This window comes from Heptranchias perlo, chromosome 33 (genome assembly GCF_035084215.1).
Source record: "Heptranchias perlo isolate sHepPer1 chromosome 33, sHepPer1.hap1, whole genome shotgun sequence".
NCBI lineage: Eukaryota > Metazoa > Chordata > Chondrichthyes > Hexanchiformes > Hexanchidae > Heptranchias > Heptranchias perlo.
Window position 1 is genome coordinate 31,321,404 of NC_090357.1, and position 17,913 is coordinate 31,339,316.

The following is a 17,913-nucleotide window of genomic DNA, read 5'->3' on the forward strand; positions in this document are numbered from 1 at the left end:
AGAAGGGTGTAAGGATAAACCCAGCAACCACAGGCAAGTCAGTTTAACCTCAGTGGTGGGGAAACTTTTAGAAACGATAATCCGGGACAGAATTAGCAGTCACTTGGACAAGTGTGGATTGATTAGGGAAAGCCAGCACGGATTTGTTAAAGGCAAATCATGTTTAACTAACTTGATTGAGTTTTGTGATAAGGTAACAGAGAGGGTAGATGAGGGCAATGCGGTTGATGTGGTGTATATGAACTTTCAAAAGGCATTTGATAAGTGCCGCATAATAGGCTTGTCATCAAAGTTGAAGCCCATGGAATAAAGGGGGCAGTGGCAGCATGGATACGAAATTGGCTAAGTGATAGGAAACAGAGAGTAGTGCTGAACGGTTGTTTTTCGGACTGGAGGGAGGTGTACACTGGTGTTCCCCAGGGGTCGGTGCTGGGGCCACTGCTTTTCTTGATATATATTAATGACTTGGACTTGGGTGTACAGGGCACAATTTCAAAATTTGCAGATGACACAAACCTTGGAATGTAGTGAACAGTGAGGAGGATAGTGATAGACTGCAAGAGGATGTAGACAGGCTGGTGGAATGGGCGGACACGTGGCAGATGAAATTTAACACAGAAAAATGCGAAGTGATACATTTCGGTAGGAAGAACGAGGAGAGACAATATAAACTAAAGGGCACAATTCCAAAATGGGTACAGGAACAGAGAGATCTGGGGCTATATGTACACAAATCATTGAAGGTGGCAGGGCAGGTTGAGAAAGTGGTTAAAAAAGCATACGGGATCCAGGGCTTTATAAATAGATTCAGAGTACAAAAGGAAAGAAATCATGATGAACCTTTATACCTGGACCACAACTGGATCAGTGTGTCCAATTCTCGGCACCACACTTTAGGGAAGATGTGAAGGCCTTAGAGAGGGTGCAGAAAAGATTTACTAGAATGATTCCACTGATGAGGGGCTTTGGTCACGTGGATAGACTGGAGAAACTGGGGTTGTTCTTCTTGGACAGAGAAAGTTGAAAGGAGATTTGACAGAGGTATTCAAAATCATGAAGGGGCTAGACAGAATAGAGAGAAACTGTTCCCATTGGTGGAAGGGTCAAAAACCAGAGGTCATAGATTTAAAGGTGACTGGCAAAAGAACCAAAGGTGATATGAGGAAAAAATTTTTTTTTTAAACACAGCGAGTGGTTGGGATCTGGAATGCACTACTTGAGGGGGTGGTGGAGGCAGATTCAAACGTGGCTTTCAAAAGGGAACTGGATAAGTACTTGAAAGGGAAAAAATTGCAGGGCTACAGGCATAGGGCGGGGGAGTGGGACGAGCTGGATTGCCCTCGCATAGAGCTGGCACAGACTCGATGGGCCGAATGGCCTCCTTCCGTGCTGTAACCTTTCTATGATTCTAATACAACCCTAGTCTATGCAGCCTGCCCTCATAATTTAAGCCTTTTAGCCCTGGTATCATTCTGGTGAATATTCGCTGCACCCCCTCCAAGGCCGAGGTGCGATGCCCAGAACTGAACACATTACTCTAAATTGGTTCTGACCAGAGCTTTATATAACTAACGTGACTTTCAACCTTTGTATTCCAGCCCCTTTGAGGTAAAGGCCAACATTCAATTAGCCATTTTAATTATTTTTTGTACCTGTCCACTAGCTTTTAGTGATTTCTGTGCCTGGACCCCATAATCTCTCTTTGCCCCTCCACAGTTCATAGTTTTTCGCCATTTAGAAAATACCCTGATTTTTCTTTCTTAGGTCCAAAGTGGATGACCTCACACTTCCCACATTGAACCCCATCTGTCACTTTATCTATTAACATCACTTTGCAACTTTCTGCTCCCATCTACATTATTTACTGTGCCATCTAACTTAGTGTTATCAGCAAACTTGGATATACGCCTCTCTATTCCTTCGTTATAAAGAATTACAAAGAATATACAGCAAAGAAACAGGTCCTTCAGCCCAACAAGTCCATGTCTGTGTTTATGCTCCATGTGAGCCTCCTCCCACCCTATCAGCATATCCTTCTGTTCCTTTCTCCCTCATGTGTTTATCTAGCTTCCCCTTAAATGCATCTATGCTATTTGTCTCAACCACTCCTTGTGGTAGCGAGTTCCACATTCTCACCACTCTCTGGGTGAAGAAGTTTCTTCTGAATTCCCTGTTGGATTTATTAGTGACTATTTTATATTTATGGCCCCTAGTTCTGATCTCCCCCACAAGTGGAAACATCTTCTCCACGTCTTAATAATACTTTTATTTTCCAAGAGGTATTCCTACCAAAATGTACCACCTCACACTTTTCTATATTGAAATTCATTTTTCAATTGTACGTCCATTCGGCAAGTTTATTAATGCCTTCCTGTATTTTGTCGCAGTCTTCCTCAGTACTAACTATAACCCCCAATTTGGTGTCATCCGCAAATTTTGAAATTGTACTTCCGATTCCAGAGCCAAATTGTTTATGTAAACGGTGAACAACAGTGGTCCCAGCACCGATCCTTGTGGAACACCACTTCCCACCTTTTGCCAGTTTGAGTAACTACCTTTAACCCCTGCTCTCTATTTTCTGTTTTGTAGTCAGCTTGCTATCCATTCTGCTACTTGTCCCCTGACTCCACATGCTCTGACCTTAGTCTTGAGTCTACAATTCGGTACCTTATCAAAGGCCTTTTGAAAATCCAAGGATATTACATCTACTACATTACCCTTGTCTACTCTGTTACTTCGTCAGAGAATTCAAATAGGTAGGTCAAGCATGACCTTCCCTTCTCAAACCCATACTGACTATTCGTTATTATAGTTTCGGTTTCTAAATCAGAGAGAGCCAGCATGGATTTGTGAAATGTGCCTGACAAACCTGATTGAATTTTTTGAAGAGGTGACTAAAGTAGTGGACAGGGAAATGTCAATGGATGTTATTTATATGGACTTCCAGAAGGCATTTAATAAGGTCCCACACAAGAGACTGTTAGCTAAGATAGAAGCCCATGGAATCGAGGGAAAAGTACGGACTTGGTTAGGAAGTTGGCTGAGCGAAAGGCGACAGAGAGCAGGGATAATGGGTAGGTACTCACATTGGCAGGATGTGACTAGTGGGGTCCCGCAGGGATCGGTCTTGGGGCCTCAATTATTCACAATATTTATTAACGACTTAGATGAAGGCATAGAAAGTCTCATATCTCATAGCGTTTGCAACCATCTTCAGCCAGAAGTGCCGAGTGGATAATCCATCTCAGCCTCCTCCCGATATCCCCACCATCACGGAAGCCAGTCTTCGGCCAATTCGATTCACTCCACGTGATATCAAGAAACGGCTGAGTGCACTGGATACAGCAAAGGCTATGGGCCCCGACAACATCCCAGCTGTAGTGCTGAAGACTTGTGCTCCAGAACTAGCTGCGCCTCTAGCCAAGCTGTTCCAGTACAGCTACAACACTGGCATCCACCCGACAATGTGGAAAATTGCCCAGGTACGTCCTGTCCACAAAAAGCAGGACAAATCCAATCCGGCCAATTACCGCCCCATCAGTCTACTCTCAATCATCAGCAAAGTGATGGAAGGTGTCGTCGACAGTGCTATCAAGCGGCACTTACTCACCAATAACCTGCTCACCGATGCTCAGTTTGGGTTCCGCCAGGACCACTCGGCTCCAGACCTCATTACAGCCTTGGTCCAAACATGGACAAAAGAGCTGAATTCCAGAGGTGAGGTGAGAGTGACTGCCCTTGACATCAAGGCAGCATTTGACCGAGTGTGGCACCAAGGAGCCCTAGTAAAATTGAAGTCAATGGGAATCAGGGGGAAAACTCTCCAGTGGCTGGAGTCATACCTAGCACAAAGGAAGATGGTAGTGTTTGTTGGAGGCCAATCATCTCAGCCCCAGGGCATTGCTGCAGGAGTTCCTCAGGGCAGTGTCCTAGGCCCAACCATCTTCAGCTGCTTCATCAATGACCTTCCCTCCATCATAAGGTCAGAAATGGGGATGTTCGCTGATGACTGCACAGTGTTCAGTTCCATTCGCAACCCCTCAGATAATGAAGCAGTCCGAGCCTGCATGCAGCAAGACCTGGACAACATCCAGGCTTGGGCTCATAAGTGGCAAGTAACATTCGCGCCAGATAAGTGCCAGGCAATGACCATCTCCAACAAGAGAGAGTCTAACCACCTCCCCTTGACATTCAACGGCATTACCATCGCCGAATCCCCCACCATCAACATCCTGGGGGTCACCATTGACCAGAAACTTAACTGGACCAGCCATATAAATACTGTGGCTACGAGAGCAGGTCAGAGGCTGGGTATTCTGCGGCGAGTGACTCACCTCCTGACTCCCCAAAGCCTTTCCACCATCTACAAGGCACAAGTCAGGAGTGTGATGGAATACTCTCCACTTGCCTGGATGAGTGCAGCTCCAACAACACTCAAGAAGCTCGACACCATCCAAGATTAACGCAGCCCGCTTGATTGGCACCCCATCCACCACCCTAAACATTCACTCCCTTCACCATCGGCGCACTGTGGCTGCAGTGTGCACCATCCACAGGATGCACTGCAGCAACTCGCCAAGGCTTCTTCGACAGCACCTCCCAAACCTGCGACCTCTACCATCTAGATGGACAAGGGCAGCAGGCGCATGGGAACAACACCACCTGCACGTTCCCCTCCAAGTCACACACCATCCCGACTTGGAAATATATCGCCGTTCCTTCATTGTCGCTGGGTCAAAATCCTGGAACTCCCTTCCCAACAGCACTGTGGGAGAACCGTCACCACACGGACTGCAGCGGTTCAAGAAGGCGGCTCACCACCACCTTCTCGAGGGCAATTAGGGATGGGCAATAAATGCTGGCCTTGCCAGCGACGCCCACATCCCGTGAACGAATAAAAAAAAAAATCTAAGTTTGACAATGACACAAAGATTGATGGCATTGTAAGCAGTGTAGATGAAACATAAAATTACAAAGGGATATTGATAGATTAGGTGAATGGGCAAAACTGTGGCAAATGGAATTCAATGCAGGCAAATGGGAGGTCATCCACTTTGGATCAAAAAAGGATAGAACAGGGTACTTTCTAAATGGTAAAAAGTTAAAAACAGTGGATGTCCAAAGGGACTTAGGGGTTCAGGTACATAGATCATTGAAGTGTCATGAACAGGTGCAGAAAATAATCAATAAGGCTAATGGAATGTTGGCCTTTATATCTGGAGGACTAGAGTACAAGGGGGCAGAAGTTATGCTGCAGCTATACAAAACCCTGGTTAGACCGCACCTGGAGTACTGTGAGCAGTTCTGGGCACCGCACCTTCGGAAGGACATATTGGCCTTGGAGGGAGTGCAGCGTAGGTTTACTAGAATGATACCCGGACTTCAAGGGTTAAGTTACGAGGAGAGATTACACAAATTGGGGTTGTATTCTCTGGAGTTTAGAAGGTTAAGGGGTGATCTGATCGAAGTTTATAAGATATTAAGAGGACCAGATAGGGAGAAACTATTTCTGCTGGTTGGGGATTTTAGGAGTAGGGGGCACAGTCCAAAAATTAGAGCCAGACCTTTCAGGAGTGAGATTAGAAAACATTTCTACACACAAAGGGTGGTAAGTTTGGAACTCTCTTCTGCAAATGGCAATTGATATTAGCTCAATTGCTAAATTTAAATGTGAGATCGATAGCTTTTTGGCAACCAAAGGTATTAAGGGATATGGGCCAAAGGCAGGTATATGGAGTTAGATCACAAATCAGCCATGATCTTATCAAATGGCGGAGCAGGCACGAGGGGCTGAATGGCCTCCTCCTGTTCCCATGTTCCTAAATGTTTTTCTATTACATCTTTGAGTAAAGGTTCCATTTTATCTTTCCTACCACAGACGTTAAGCTAATTGGTCTGTGGAGCCCTGGACTGGTTCTATCTCCCTTTTTAAATATAGGAATCACATTAGCTGTCTGCCCTTCCTCTGGCACTATTCCCTTTTCTAATGATTTTTATATATGTGTAATAGTGCCCCTGCTATCACTCCCCTAACTTCTTTTAATATCAAAGTCATTTATAAGTATAGTGAAAAGTGCCCCCAGTACAGTGTCCACATCACTCGTTACATCCTGCCAATCAGAGTACATGCTCATTATTCCGACTCTCTGTCTCCTTCCTCCTAACCAATTCCCTTCTCTCATCAATAGGTTACCTCCAATTCCATGCACTCTCTCTTTTGTTAATAGTCTCTTAAGTGAAACCTTATTGAATGCCTTCTGGAAGTCCATATAAATAACATCCATAGACATTCCCTTATTTACCACATTGGTAACTTCTTCAAAAAAATTTCAACTAGGTTCATTAGACATGACTTACCCTTTACAAACCTCTGCTGGCTCCCTCTGATCAGATCAAATTTGTCCAAGTGTTCAGTCTGTCTCAAATAACAGATTATCTCTCAATCAGAAAGAAAGAACAAACTTTTTTTTTATTTGTTCATGGGATGTGGGCATCGCTTGCGAGGCCGGCATTTATTGCCCATCCCTAATTGCCCTTGAGAAGGTGGTGGTGAGCCGCCTTCTTGAACCGCTGTAGTCCGTGTGGTGAAGGTTCTCCCACAGTGCTGTTAGGAAGGGAGTTCCAGGATTTTGACCCAGTGACGATGAAGGAACGGCGATATACTTCCAAGTTGGGATGGTGTGTGACTTGGAGGGGAACGTGCAGGTGGTGTTGTTCCCTTGTGCCTGCTGCTCTTGTCCTTCTAGGTGGTAGAGGTCGCGGGTTTGGGAGGTGCTGTCGAAGAAGCCTTGGCGAATTGCTGCAGTGCATCCTGTAGATGGTACACACTGCAGCCACTGTGCGCCAGTGGTGAAAGGAGTGAATGTTTAGGGTGGTGGATGGGGTACCAATCGGGCTGCTTTGTCCTGGATGGTGTCAAACTTCTTGAGTGTTGTTGGAGCTGCACTCATCCAAGCAAGTGGAGAATATTCCATCACACTCCTGACTTGTGCCTTGTAGATAGCGGAAAGGCTTTGGGGAGTCAGGAGGTGAGTCACTCACCGCAGAATACCCAGCCTCTGACCTGCTCTCGTAGCCACAGTATTTATATGGCTGGTCCAGTTAAGTTTCTGGTCAATGGTGACCCCCAAGATGTTGATGGTGGGGGATTCGGCGATGGTAATGCCATTGAATGTCAAGGGGAGGTGGTTAGACTCTCTCTTGTTGGAGATGGTCATTGCCTGGCACTTATCTGGTGCGAATGTTACTTGCCATTTATGAGCCCAAGCCTGGATGTTGTCCAGGTCTTGCTGCATGCGGGCTCGGACTGCTTCATTATCTGAGGGGTTGCGAATGGAACTGAACACTGTGCCATCATCAGCGAACAGCCCCTTTTCTGACCTTATGATGGAGGGAAGGTCACTGATGAAGCAGCTGAAGACAGTTGGGCCGAGGACACTGCCCTGAGGAACTCCTGCAGCAATGTCCTGGGGCTGAGATGATTGGCCTCCAACAACCACTACCATCTTCCTTTGTGCTAGGTATGACTCCAGCCACCGGAGAGTTTTCCCCCTGATTCCCATTTACTTCAATTTTACTTGCATTTATATAGCGGCATTCACAACCTCAGGATGTCCCAAAGCGCTTCACAGTCAATTAAGTACCTTTTCTTTTTGAAGTGTAGTTACTGTTGTAATATAGGAAATGCAGCAGCCAATTTGCGCACAGCAAGATCCCACAAACAGCAATGTGGTAATGACCAGACAATCTGTTTTAGTGATATTGGTTGAGGGATAAATATTGGCCAGAACACCAGGGAGAACTCTGCTCTTCTTTAAAATAGTGCCATGGGATCTTTTACGTCCATCGAAGAGCGCAGACAGCGCCTTGGTTTAACGTCTCATCCGAATGACGGCACCTCCGATAGTACAGCACTCCCTCAGTACTTCCCTGAAGTGCCAATCTGGATTATGTGCTCTTAGCTGCTCGGGTCATTTCCCATTTCTGGGTCCACCACGGTGACAGCACCTACTGAATCACACTAACAGCTACAGACAACGTGAAGAGCCGCAGACAGTCAGTAAAAGCCCAGAAACCACTTCAGTACCAGCTCACAGCTCAACATATGGGTACACAGGTTGGACAGTACTCACATCCTCCAGCAGATCCTCCGGAAGACTAACCCTGGTTCCTCCGAGCAAACACTCCTCCATGATACCCGCACCATTGACCTCACCAGCAGATCCCAGTTCCAAGGGGTCTGTCAGCATATTATCCAGACAGTCCATTCTCAATTATCCAACCTGAGAGAACACGGGACAAGGAAGCAGGAGAGTCAAGAATCAAATTAAACAGAGCCAAAGAAAGGATAAATTATCCTCCAGAGGGGATCTCCAGTGTTCATACCAAAGCGCCCCCCAGCTTGTCCACTCCAGGACCCTGAGCTGAGTTTTCGCCTTCGATCTGAGTGATGTTGAAGCCAAAGTTTGTGTTTGTTTCACTGCCTCAGTTGACATAAACTCACTCGGCAGAGAACAGGGAGCAATCTCAGGAGCCTGGTTTGTCCTGCTCTGTAACATTGGGCAATACACACCAGGGGAGCACTCCTCTCGGACACGGACACAATGTTCCCTTTGTTCCACATACAACAGCTTCACCACCATGAGGACAGTGCTCCAGTCAGAAACTCTCCAGCTGCTGACACCTGGCTGCTCTCATCAGTGGGTGACCAGTGACGGGTTAGAACTTCTGGGAGTTAATCACTATTAAAAAGGATGAACTTGCATTTATATAGGAACATAGGAACAGGAGTAGGCTATTTAGCCCCTCGAGCCTGTTCCGCCATTCAATGAGATCATGGCTAATCTGTGACCTAACTCCATACACCTGCCTTAGCACCACATCCCTTAATACCTTCGGTAAACAAAAATCTATCAATTTCAGATTTAAAATTAACAATTGAGCTGCTGTCTGCGGAAGAGAGTTCCAAACTCCTCCTACCCTTTGTGTGTACAAGTGTTTCCTAACTTCACTCCTGAAAGTCCTGGCACTAACTTTTAGGCTATGTCCCCTAGCCTAGATTCCCCAACTAGTGGCAATAGTTTCCCTCTATCTACCCTATCAGTTCCCCTTAATATCTTGAAAACTTCGATCAAATCACCCCTTAATCTTCTAAATTCCAGGAAATACAACCCCAGTTTGTGTAATCTCTCCTCGCAATTTAACCCTTGGAATCCAGGTATCATTCTAGTAAATCTACACTACACTCTGTCCAAGACCGTTATAGCCTTCCTAATGTGCAGTGCCCAGAACCAAACATAGTATTCCAGGTGTGATCTAACCAGGACTTTGCATAGCTTTAGCATAACTTCTATCCCCTTGAATTCTAGTCCTTTAGATATTTCCTGTACATGTCCATGACATTTTAATGATCTATGTACATGGACTCCTAAGCCTCCTTGGACCTCCACTGTTTCGAGCTTTTCACTATTTAGAAAGTACTCTGATCTATCCTTTTTAGGTCCAAAGTGGATGACCTCACACTTGCCTACATTGATATCCATTTGCCACAGTTTTGCCCATTCACTTAATCTATTAATATCTCTCTCTAATTTTATGCTTCCATCTACACTGCTTACAATGCTGCCTATCTTTGTGTCATCGGCAAACTTGGAGATGTGGCTCTCTATCCCGTCATCTAAGTCGTTAATAAATACAGTGAATAGTTGAGGCCCCAACACAGATCACTGTGTGACACCACTAGTCACATCCTGCCAATTTGAATACCTGCCCATTATCCCGACTCTCTGTCTCCTGCCGTTCAGCCAATTTCCTAACCAGGTCAATAATTTGCCCTCAATTTCATGAGTTTCGACTTTAGCTAACAATCTCTTATGAGGGACTTTTATCAAATGCCTTTTGGAAGTCCAGATAAACAACATCCACAGACATTCCCCTGTCCACTACTTTAAGTCACCTCCTCAAAAAATTCAATCAGGTTCATCAGGCATGACCTACCCTTTACAAATTCATGCTTGCTCTCTCTGATCAGCTGAAAATTTTCAAGGTGTTCAGTCTATCCTTAATGAGAGACTCTAGTAATTTCCCAACAACAGATATTAGACTAACTGGTCTATAATTCCCTGGTTTCCCTCTCTCACCTTTCTTAAATAGCAGAGTGACATTTGCAATTTTCCAATCTAAAGGAATGGTTCCTGAATAGAGAGAACTTTGGAAGAATATAGTTAGGGCATCTACAATGTTCTCACCTACTCCCTGGGATAGAAACAATATAGCACCTTTCAGAATGACCAAAAGTGCTTTACAGCCAATGAAATACTTTTGAAGTGTAGTCATTATTGTAATGTAAGAAATGCAGCAGCCAATTTGCACACAGCAAGGTCCCACAAACAACAATGACTAGATTATCTATTTGTGATGTTGGTTGAGGGATAAATATTGACCAGGACGCCGGAGAGAACGCCCCTGCTCATCTTCAAATATTGCCGTGGGATCTTTTACATCCACTTGAGAGGGCAGGCGGGGCCTCAGCCGAAAAACGGCACCTCCAACAGTGCAGCTCTCCCTCAGTACTACACTGAAGTGTCAGCCTGGATTATGTGCTCAAGTCTCTGGAGTTGGCATCGTGTGAACAGTGAGTCCTTTTTTATGGGGGCCCTCTTTATGTTACAGAACTACTCTGGGGTTTGCCCAATCCATGTTTCTGGAAGATTCCGCAGCGAGGGAGCCAACTGACACACAGTAGTTTGAAAGCTGGTGATTTGAGGGTTTATTTCCAGCCCAGCCCGTGAACACCAAGAGTTGGGAAACCTGCGATCAAGCCAAATACCCAGTTCGTTCTCATTCCCTGTGGCAGCAGCTCGCTCCCCCTCACGCTCGCGCTCGCCCTCACGCTCGCGCTCCCCCTCCCGCCCCCTCCCTCCCTCCCTCTCGCGCTCCCCCTCCCTCCCTCCACATCGCCCTCCCCCTCCCTCGCCCCACATCGCCCTCCCCCTCCCTCCCCTTACCCTCCCTCGCCGTATCGCCCTCTCCCTCCCTCCCTCGTCCTCTCCCTCTGACTCTCGCGCTCTCTCTCTGACTCTCACTGTCTCTCGCGCTCTCTCTGACTCTTACTGTCTCGCGCTCTCTCTCTCTGACTCTTACTGTCTCACTCTCTCTCTCTCTCTGACTCTTACTGTCTCACTCTCTCTCTCTCTCTGACTCTTACTGTCTCACTCTCTCTCTCTCTCTGACTCTTACTGTCTCACTCTCTCTCTCTCTCTGACTCTTACTGTCTCACTCTCTCTCTCTCTGACTCTTACTGTCTCACTCTCTCTCTCTCTCTGACTCTTACTGTCTCACTCTCTCTCTCTGACTCTTACTGTCTCACTCTCTCTCTCTCTCTCTCTGACTCTTACTGTCTCACTCTCTCTCTCTGACTCTTACTGTCTCACTCTCTCTCTCTGACTCTTACTGTCTCACTCTCTCTCTCTCTCTCTCTGACTCTTACTGTCTCTCTCTCTCTCTCTGACTCTTACTGTCTCACTCTCTCTCTGACTCTTACTGTCTCACTCTCGCTCTCTCTCTGACTCTTACTGTCTCGCGCTCTCTCTCTCTCTCTGACTCTTACTGTCTCACTCTCTCTCTCTCTCTCTGACTCTTACTGTCTCACTCTCTCTCTCTGACTCTTACTGTCTCACTCTCTCTCTCTCTCTGACTCTTACTGTCTCACTCTCTCTCTCTCTCTCTGACTCTTACTGTCTCACTCTCTCTCTCTCTCTCTGACTCTTACTGTCTCACTCTCTCTCTCTCTCTCTGACTCTTACTGTCTCACTCTCTCTCTGACTCTTACTGTCTCACTCTCTCTCTCTCTCTCTCTGACTCTTACTGTCTCACTCTCTCTCTCTGACTCTTACTGTCTCACTCTCTCTCTCTCTCTCTGACTCTTACTGTCTCACTCTCTCTCTCTGACTCTTACTGTCTCACTCTCTCTCTCTCTCTCTGACTCTTACTGTCTCACTCTCTCTCTGACTCTTACTGTCTCACTCTCGCTCTCTCTCTGACTCTTACTGTCTCTTTCTCCCTATCTCTTTCTCTTACTGTCTCTCTCTCTCCTCCTATCGGTCTCTTTCTCCCTATCTCTCTCTGACTAGTGGAGCCCCGCAGGGATCTGTCTTGGGGCCTCAATTATTCACAACATTTATTAACGACTTAGATGAAGGCATAGAAAGTCATATCTAAGTTTGCCGATGACACAAAGATTGGTGGCATTGTAAGCATTGTAAAATTACAAAGCGATATTGATAGATTAGGTGAATGGGCAAAACTGTGGCAAATGGAATTCAATGTAGACAAATGTGAGGTCATCCACTTTGGATCAAAAAAGGATAGAACAGGGTGCTTTCTAAATGGTAAAAAGTTAAAAACAGTGGATGTCCAAAGGGACTTAGGGGTTCAGGTACATAGATCATTGAAGTGTCATGAACAGGTGCAGAAAATAATCAATAAGGCTAATGGAATGCTGGCCTTTTTCTCTGGAGGACTAGAGTACAAGGGGGCAGAAGTTATGCTGCAGCTATACAAAACCCTGGTTAGGCCGCACCTGGAGTACTGTGAGCAGTTCTGGGCACCGCACCTTCGGAAGGACATATTGGCCTTGGAGGGAGTGCAGCGTAGGTTTACTAGAATGATACCAGGACTTCATGGGTTAAGTTACGAGGAGAGATTACACAAATTGGGGTTGTATTCTCTAGAGTTTTGAAGGTTAAGGGGTGATCTGATCGAAGTTTATAAGATATTATGGGGAATGGATAGGGTAGATAGAGAGAAACTATTTCTGCTGGTTGGGGATTTTAGGAGTAGGGGGCACAGTCTAAAAATTAGAGCCAGACCTTTCAGGAGCGAGATTAGAAAACATTTCTACACACAAAGGGTGGTAGAAGTTTGAAACTCTCTTCCGCAAACGGCAATTGATACGAGCTCAATTGCTAAATTTAAATGTGAGATCGATAGCTTTTTGGCAACCAAAGGTATTAAGGGATATGGGCCAAAGGCAGGTATATGGAGTTAGATCACAAATCAGCCATGATCTTATCAAATGGCGGAGCAGGCACGAGGGGCTGAATGGCCTACTCCTGTTCTTATGTTCCTACTGTCTGTCTCTTTCTCCCTATTTCTCTCTGACTCTTACTGTCTCTTTCTTTCTTTCTCTCTCCCTCCCTCCCTCCCTCCCTCCCCCTCTCTCTCTCTCTCTCTCCTATCTGTCTCTTTCTCCCTCTCTCTCTCTCTCTCCTATCTGTCTCTTTCTCCCTCTCTCTCTCTCTCCTCCTATCTGTCTCTTTCTCCCTCTCTCTCTCTCTCCTCCTATCTGTCTCTTTCTCCCTCTCTCTCTCTCTCCTCCTATCTGTCTCTTTCTCTCTCTCTCTCTCTCTCTCCTCCGATCTGTCTCTTTCTCCCTCTCTCTCGCTCTCTCCTCCTATCTGTCTTTCTTTCTCTCTCTCTCTCTCTCCCTCCCTCCCTCCCTCCCTCTCTCCTCCTATCTGTCTCTTTCTCCCTCTCTCTCTTATCTGTCTGTCTCTTTCTCCCTCTCTCTCTCTCCTATCTGTCTCTGTCTCTGTCTCTTTCTCCCTCTCTCTCTCTCTCTCTCCCATCTGTCTCTGTCTCTTTCTCTCTCTCCTCCTATCTGTCTCTTTCTCTCTCTCTCTCTCTCTCCTCCGATCTGTCTCTTTCTCCCTCTCTCTCGCTCTCTCCTCCTATCTGTCTCTTTCTCCCTCTCTCTCTCTCTCTCTCCTATCTGTCTCTGTCTCTTTCTCCCTCTCTCTCTCTCCTATCTGTCTCTGTCTCTTTCTCCCTCCCTCTCTCCCTCTCTCTCCTCCTATCTGTCTCTGTCTCTTTCTCCCTCTCTCTCTCTCTCCTCCTATCTGTCTCTTTCTCCCTCTCTCTCTCTCCCTCCTCCTGTCTCTTTCTCCCTCTCTCTCTCTCCTCCTATCTGTCTCTGTCTCTTTCTCCCTCTCTCTCCTCCTATCTGTCTCTTTCTCCCTCTCTCTCTCCTCCTATCTGTCTCTGTCTCTTTCTCCCTCTCTCTCTCCTCCTATCTGTCTCTTTCTCCCTCTCTCTCTCTTCCTATCTGTCTCTTTCTCCCTCTCTCTCTCTTCCTATCTGTCTCTTTCTCCCTCCCTCTCTCTTCCTATCTGTCTCTTTCTCCCTCCCTCTCTCCTCCTATCTGTCTCTTTCTCCCTCCCTCTCTCCTCCTATCTGTCTCTTTCTCCCTCTCTCTCTCTCTCTCCTCCTATCTGTCTCTTTCTCCCTCTCTCTCTCTCTCCTCCTATCTGTCTCTTTCTCCCTCTCTCTCTCCTCCTATCTGTCTCTGTCTCTTTCTCCCTCTCTCTCTCTCCTCCTATCTGTCTCTTTCTCCCTCTCTCTCTCCTCCTATCTGTCTCTGTCTCTTTCTCCCTCTCTCTCTCTCCTCCTATCTGTCTCTTTCTCCCTCTCTCTCCTCCTATCTGTCTCTTTCTCCCTCTCTCTCGCTCTCTCCTCCTATCTGTCTCTTTCTCCCTCTCTCTCTCTCTCTCTCCTATCTGTCTCTGTCTCTTTCTCCCTCTCTCTCTCTCCTATCTGTCTCTGTCTCTTTCTCCCTCCCTCTCTCTCTCTCTCTCCTATCTGTCTCTGTCTCTTTCTCCCTCTCTCTCCTCCTATCTGTCTGTCTCTTTCTCCCTCTCTCTCTCTCTCTCCTCCTATCTGTCTCTTTCTCCCTCTCTCTCTCTCCCTCCTCCTGTCTCTTTCTCCCTCTCTCTCTCTCTCTCTCCTCCTATCTGTCTCTGTCTCTTTCTCCCTCTCTCTCCTCCTATCTGTCTCTTTCTCCCTCTCTCTCTCCTCCTATCTGTCTCTGTCTCTTTCTCCCTCTCTCTCCTCCTATCTGTCTCTTTCTCCCTCTCTCTCTCCTCCTATCTGTCTCTTTCTCCCTCTCTCTCTCTTCCTATCTGTCTCTTTCTCCCTCCCTCTCTCCTCCTATCTGTCTCTTTCTCCCTCCCTCTCTCCTCCTATCTGTCTCTTTCTCCCTCTCTCTCTCTCTCTCCTCCTATCTGTCTCTTTCTCCCTCTCTCTCTCTCTCCTCCTATCTGTCTCTTTCTCCCTCTCTCTCTCCTCCTATCTGTCTCTGTCTCTTTCTCCCTCTCTCTCTCTCCTCCTATCTGTCTCTTTCTCCCTCTCTCTCTCCTCCTATCTGTCTCTGTCTCTTTCTCCCTCTCTCTCTCTCCTCCTATCTGTCTCTTTCTCCCTCTCTCTCCTCCTATCTGTCTCTTTCTCCCTCTCTCTTCCTATCTGTCTTTCTCCCTCCCTCTCTCTCTCCTCCTATCTGTCTCTTTCTCCCTCCTCCTATGTCTCTTTCACCCTCCTCCTATGTCTCTTTCACCCTCCTCCTATGTCTCTTTCACCCTCCTCCTATGTCTCTTTCTCCCTCCTCCTATGTCTCTTTCTCCCTCCTCCTATGTCTCTTTCTCCCTCCTCCTATGTCTCTTTCTCCCTCCTCCTATGTCTCTTTCTCCCTCCTCCTATGTCTCTTTCTCCCTCCTCCTATGTCTCTTTCTCCCTCCTCCTATGTCTCTTTCTCCCTCCTCCTATGTCTCTTTCTCCCTCTCTCTCTCCTATGTCTCTTTCTCCCTCTCTCTCTCCTCCTATCTGTCTCTTTCTCCCTCTCTCTCTCTCCTCCTATCTGTCTCTTTCTCCCTCTCTCTCTCTCCTCCTATCTGTCTCTTTCTCCCTCTCTCTCCTCCTATCTGTCTCTTTCTCCCTCTCTCTCCTCCTATCTGTCTCTTTCTCCCTCTCTCTCCTCCTATCTGTCTCTTTCTCCCTCTCTCTCCTCCTATCTGTCTCTTTCTCCCTCTCTCTCCTCCTATCTGTCTCTTTCTCCCTCTCTCTCCTCCTATCTGTCTCTTTCTCCCTCTCTCTCCTCCTATCTGTCTCTTTCTCCCTCTCTCTCCTCCTATCTGTCTCTTTCTCCCTCTCTCTCCTCCTATCTGTCTCTTTCTCCCTCTCTCTCCTCCTATCTGTCTCTTTCTCCCTCTCTCCTGTCTGTCTCCCTCTCCCTCCCGTCTGTCTCTTTCTCCCCCTCTCCTCCTATCTGTCTTTCTCCCCCTCTCCTCCTATCTGTCTCTTTCTCCCCCTCTCTCCTCCTATCTGTCTCTTTCTCCCCCTCTCTCCTCCTATCTGTCTCTTTCTCCCCCTCTCTCCTCCTATCTGTCTCTTTCTCCCTCTCCTGTCTGTCTCCCTCTCCCTCCCTCCCTCCGTCTCTTTCTCCCTCTCTCTCTCTGACTCTTACTGTCTCTCTCTCTCTCCCAACTCCTGTCTGTCTCTTTCTCCCTGACTCTTACTGTCTCTCTCTCTCTCCCCCCTCCTGTCTGTCTCTTTCTCCCTGACTCTTACTGTCTCTCTCTCTCTTCGTCTCTTACTGCCTCTCTTTCTCTGTATTTCTCCCTGACTCTTACTGTCTCTCTCGTCTGTCTCTTTCTCCCTATCTCTCTCCCCTCCTGTCTGTCTCTTTCTCCCTGACACTGTCTCTCTGTCTCTTACTGTCTCTCTCTGTCTCCATATTTCTCCTTGACTCTTACTGTTTCTCTCTCCTCCGGTCTGTCTCTTTCTCTCTATTTCTCTCTCTCTGTTTGTTTCTTTCTCCCCATCTCTCTCTCTCACTGTCACTCTCTTTCTCTCTCTCTCTTCTCCTGTCTGTCTCTTTCTCCCTATTTCTCTCTGACTTACTGTCTCTCTCTCCCCTATCTGTCTCTTTTCCCTGTCTCTCTCTCTCTCTCTAACATTACTTCTTGTGATTCTGACACCAGGCTAGACTGATGAGGAAATCGATTAATTCCTCATTAATCAGGTGATGGACTCAGACACAAGGCACCGGAGTATATTTATGAGACAGCGATGGAGCTGCTGGTGCCTGGGAGCACAGACATGGGCAGAGTAATCGGGCCGGGACCGAGGGACAAGGCCCAGGGGAGGAGAGGCCGCCCGGCTTTCGGACCCCGCTCACTCGGCGCGGCCGCGAACAGGAGATGCTCAAAGGCCCCGCTCCCCGACTCCCCGGGCCCTCGCTCCCCCCGGGCCCCGCTCTCCCCTGTCCCCGGGCCCCGCTCCCCCCTGTCCCCGGGCCCCGCTCTCCCCTGTCCCCGGGCCCCGCTCCCCCCTGTCCCCGGGCCCCGCTCCCCCCTGTCCCCGGGCCCCGCTCCCCCCTGTCCCCGGGCCCCGCTCCCCCCTGTCCCCGGGCCCCGCTCCCCCCTGTCCCCGGGCCCCGCTCCCCCCTGTCCCCGGGCCCCGCTCCCCCCTGTCCCCGGGCCCCGCTCCCCCCTGTCCCCGGGCCCCGGGCCCCGCTCCCCCCTGTCCCCGGGCCCCGCTCCCCCCTGTCCCCGGGCCTCGCTCCCCCCTGTCCCCGGGCCCCGCTCTCCCCTGTCCCCTGTCCCTCTCCGGCCCTCTGCTCTCCCCTCACCTGATCCCGGCTCCGCGGCCCTTGTTTTCCGGCCCGGGGGAAACGCGACTGACGGACCGGAAACTGCTGCTTGAGCATCGGGTCCGATGGAACCGCTTCCGCCGCGCCCCGACACTGAGTTCCTGAGCAGGAGAGAGAAGCTGAGAACATCCCATAATACACAATCACAGTCAGTCATTCGGCCCATTGTGTCTGTGAGGGTTCTTTGAAAGAGCTGCTACAACCCATAATATGCAACACATCCCATAATATACCTTGCCCTGCACCAATCCCTCCCCGCTGTCCTTTCCCCCATGTTCACCATGTGGTGCCAGTGTGGCTCCTCACCAAATCCCCCTCCTCCTCTGGCACCTTCTTCCACCCCTCGCCTCTCCTTTAAACTCCTCATTGTTGACTCAAGACCCATCAGAAGTCCCCCCAGGATATCCTCCCTCCATTCCTCCCTCAGCATC

General features: G+C 48.1%; 1 protein-coding gene across 3 annotated transcripts in view; it reads right to left on the reverse strand.

Annotated features, from left to right (window-relative positions):
- Nucleotides 1-17,531, reverse strand: part of nfrkb (nuclear factor related to kappaB binding protein) — a 108,978-nt gene extending 91,447 nt beyond the window's left edge. For all 3 annotated transcript variants that reach the window (XM_067971113.1, XM_067971112.1, XM_067971111.1), the window contains exons 1-2: nt 17,462-17,531; nt 8,133-8,282 (exon numbers count right to left, since the gene is read on the reverse strand). In XM_067971113.1, coding sequence (XP_067827214.1) covers nt 8,133-8,267 — 135 coding nt within the window. In that variant the 5' untranslated portion in view covers nt 8,268-8,282; nt 17,462-17,531. The remainder of the gene's footprint in view (nt 1-8,132; nt 8,283-17,461) is intronic.
- Between the last annotated feature and the right edge of the window lie 382 nt (nt 17,532-17,913).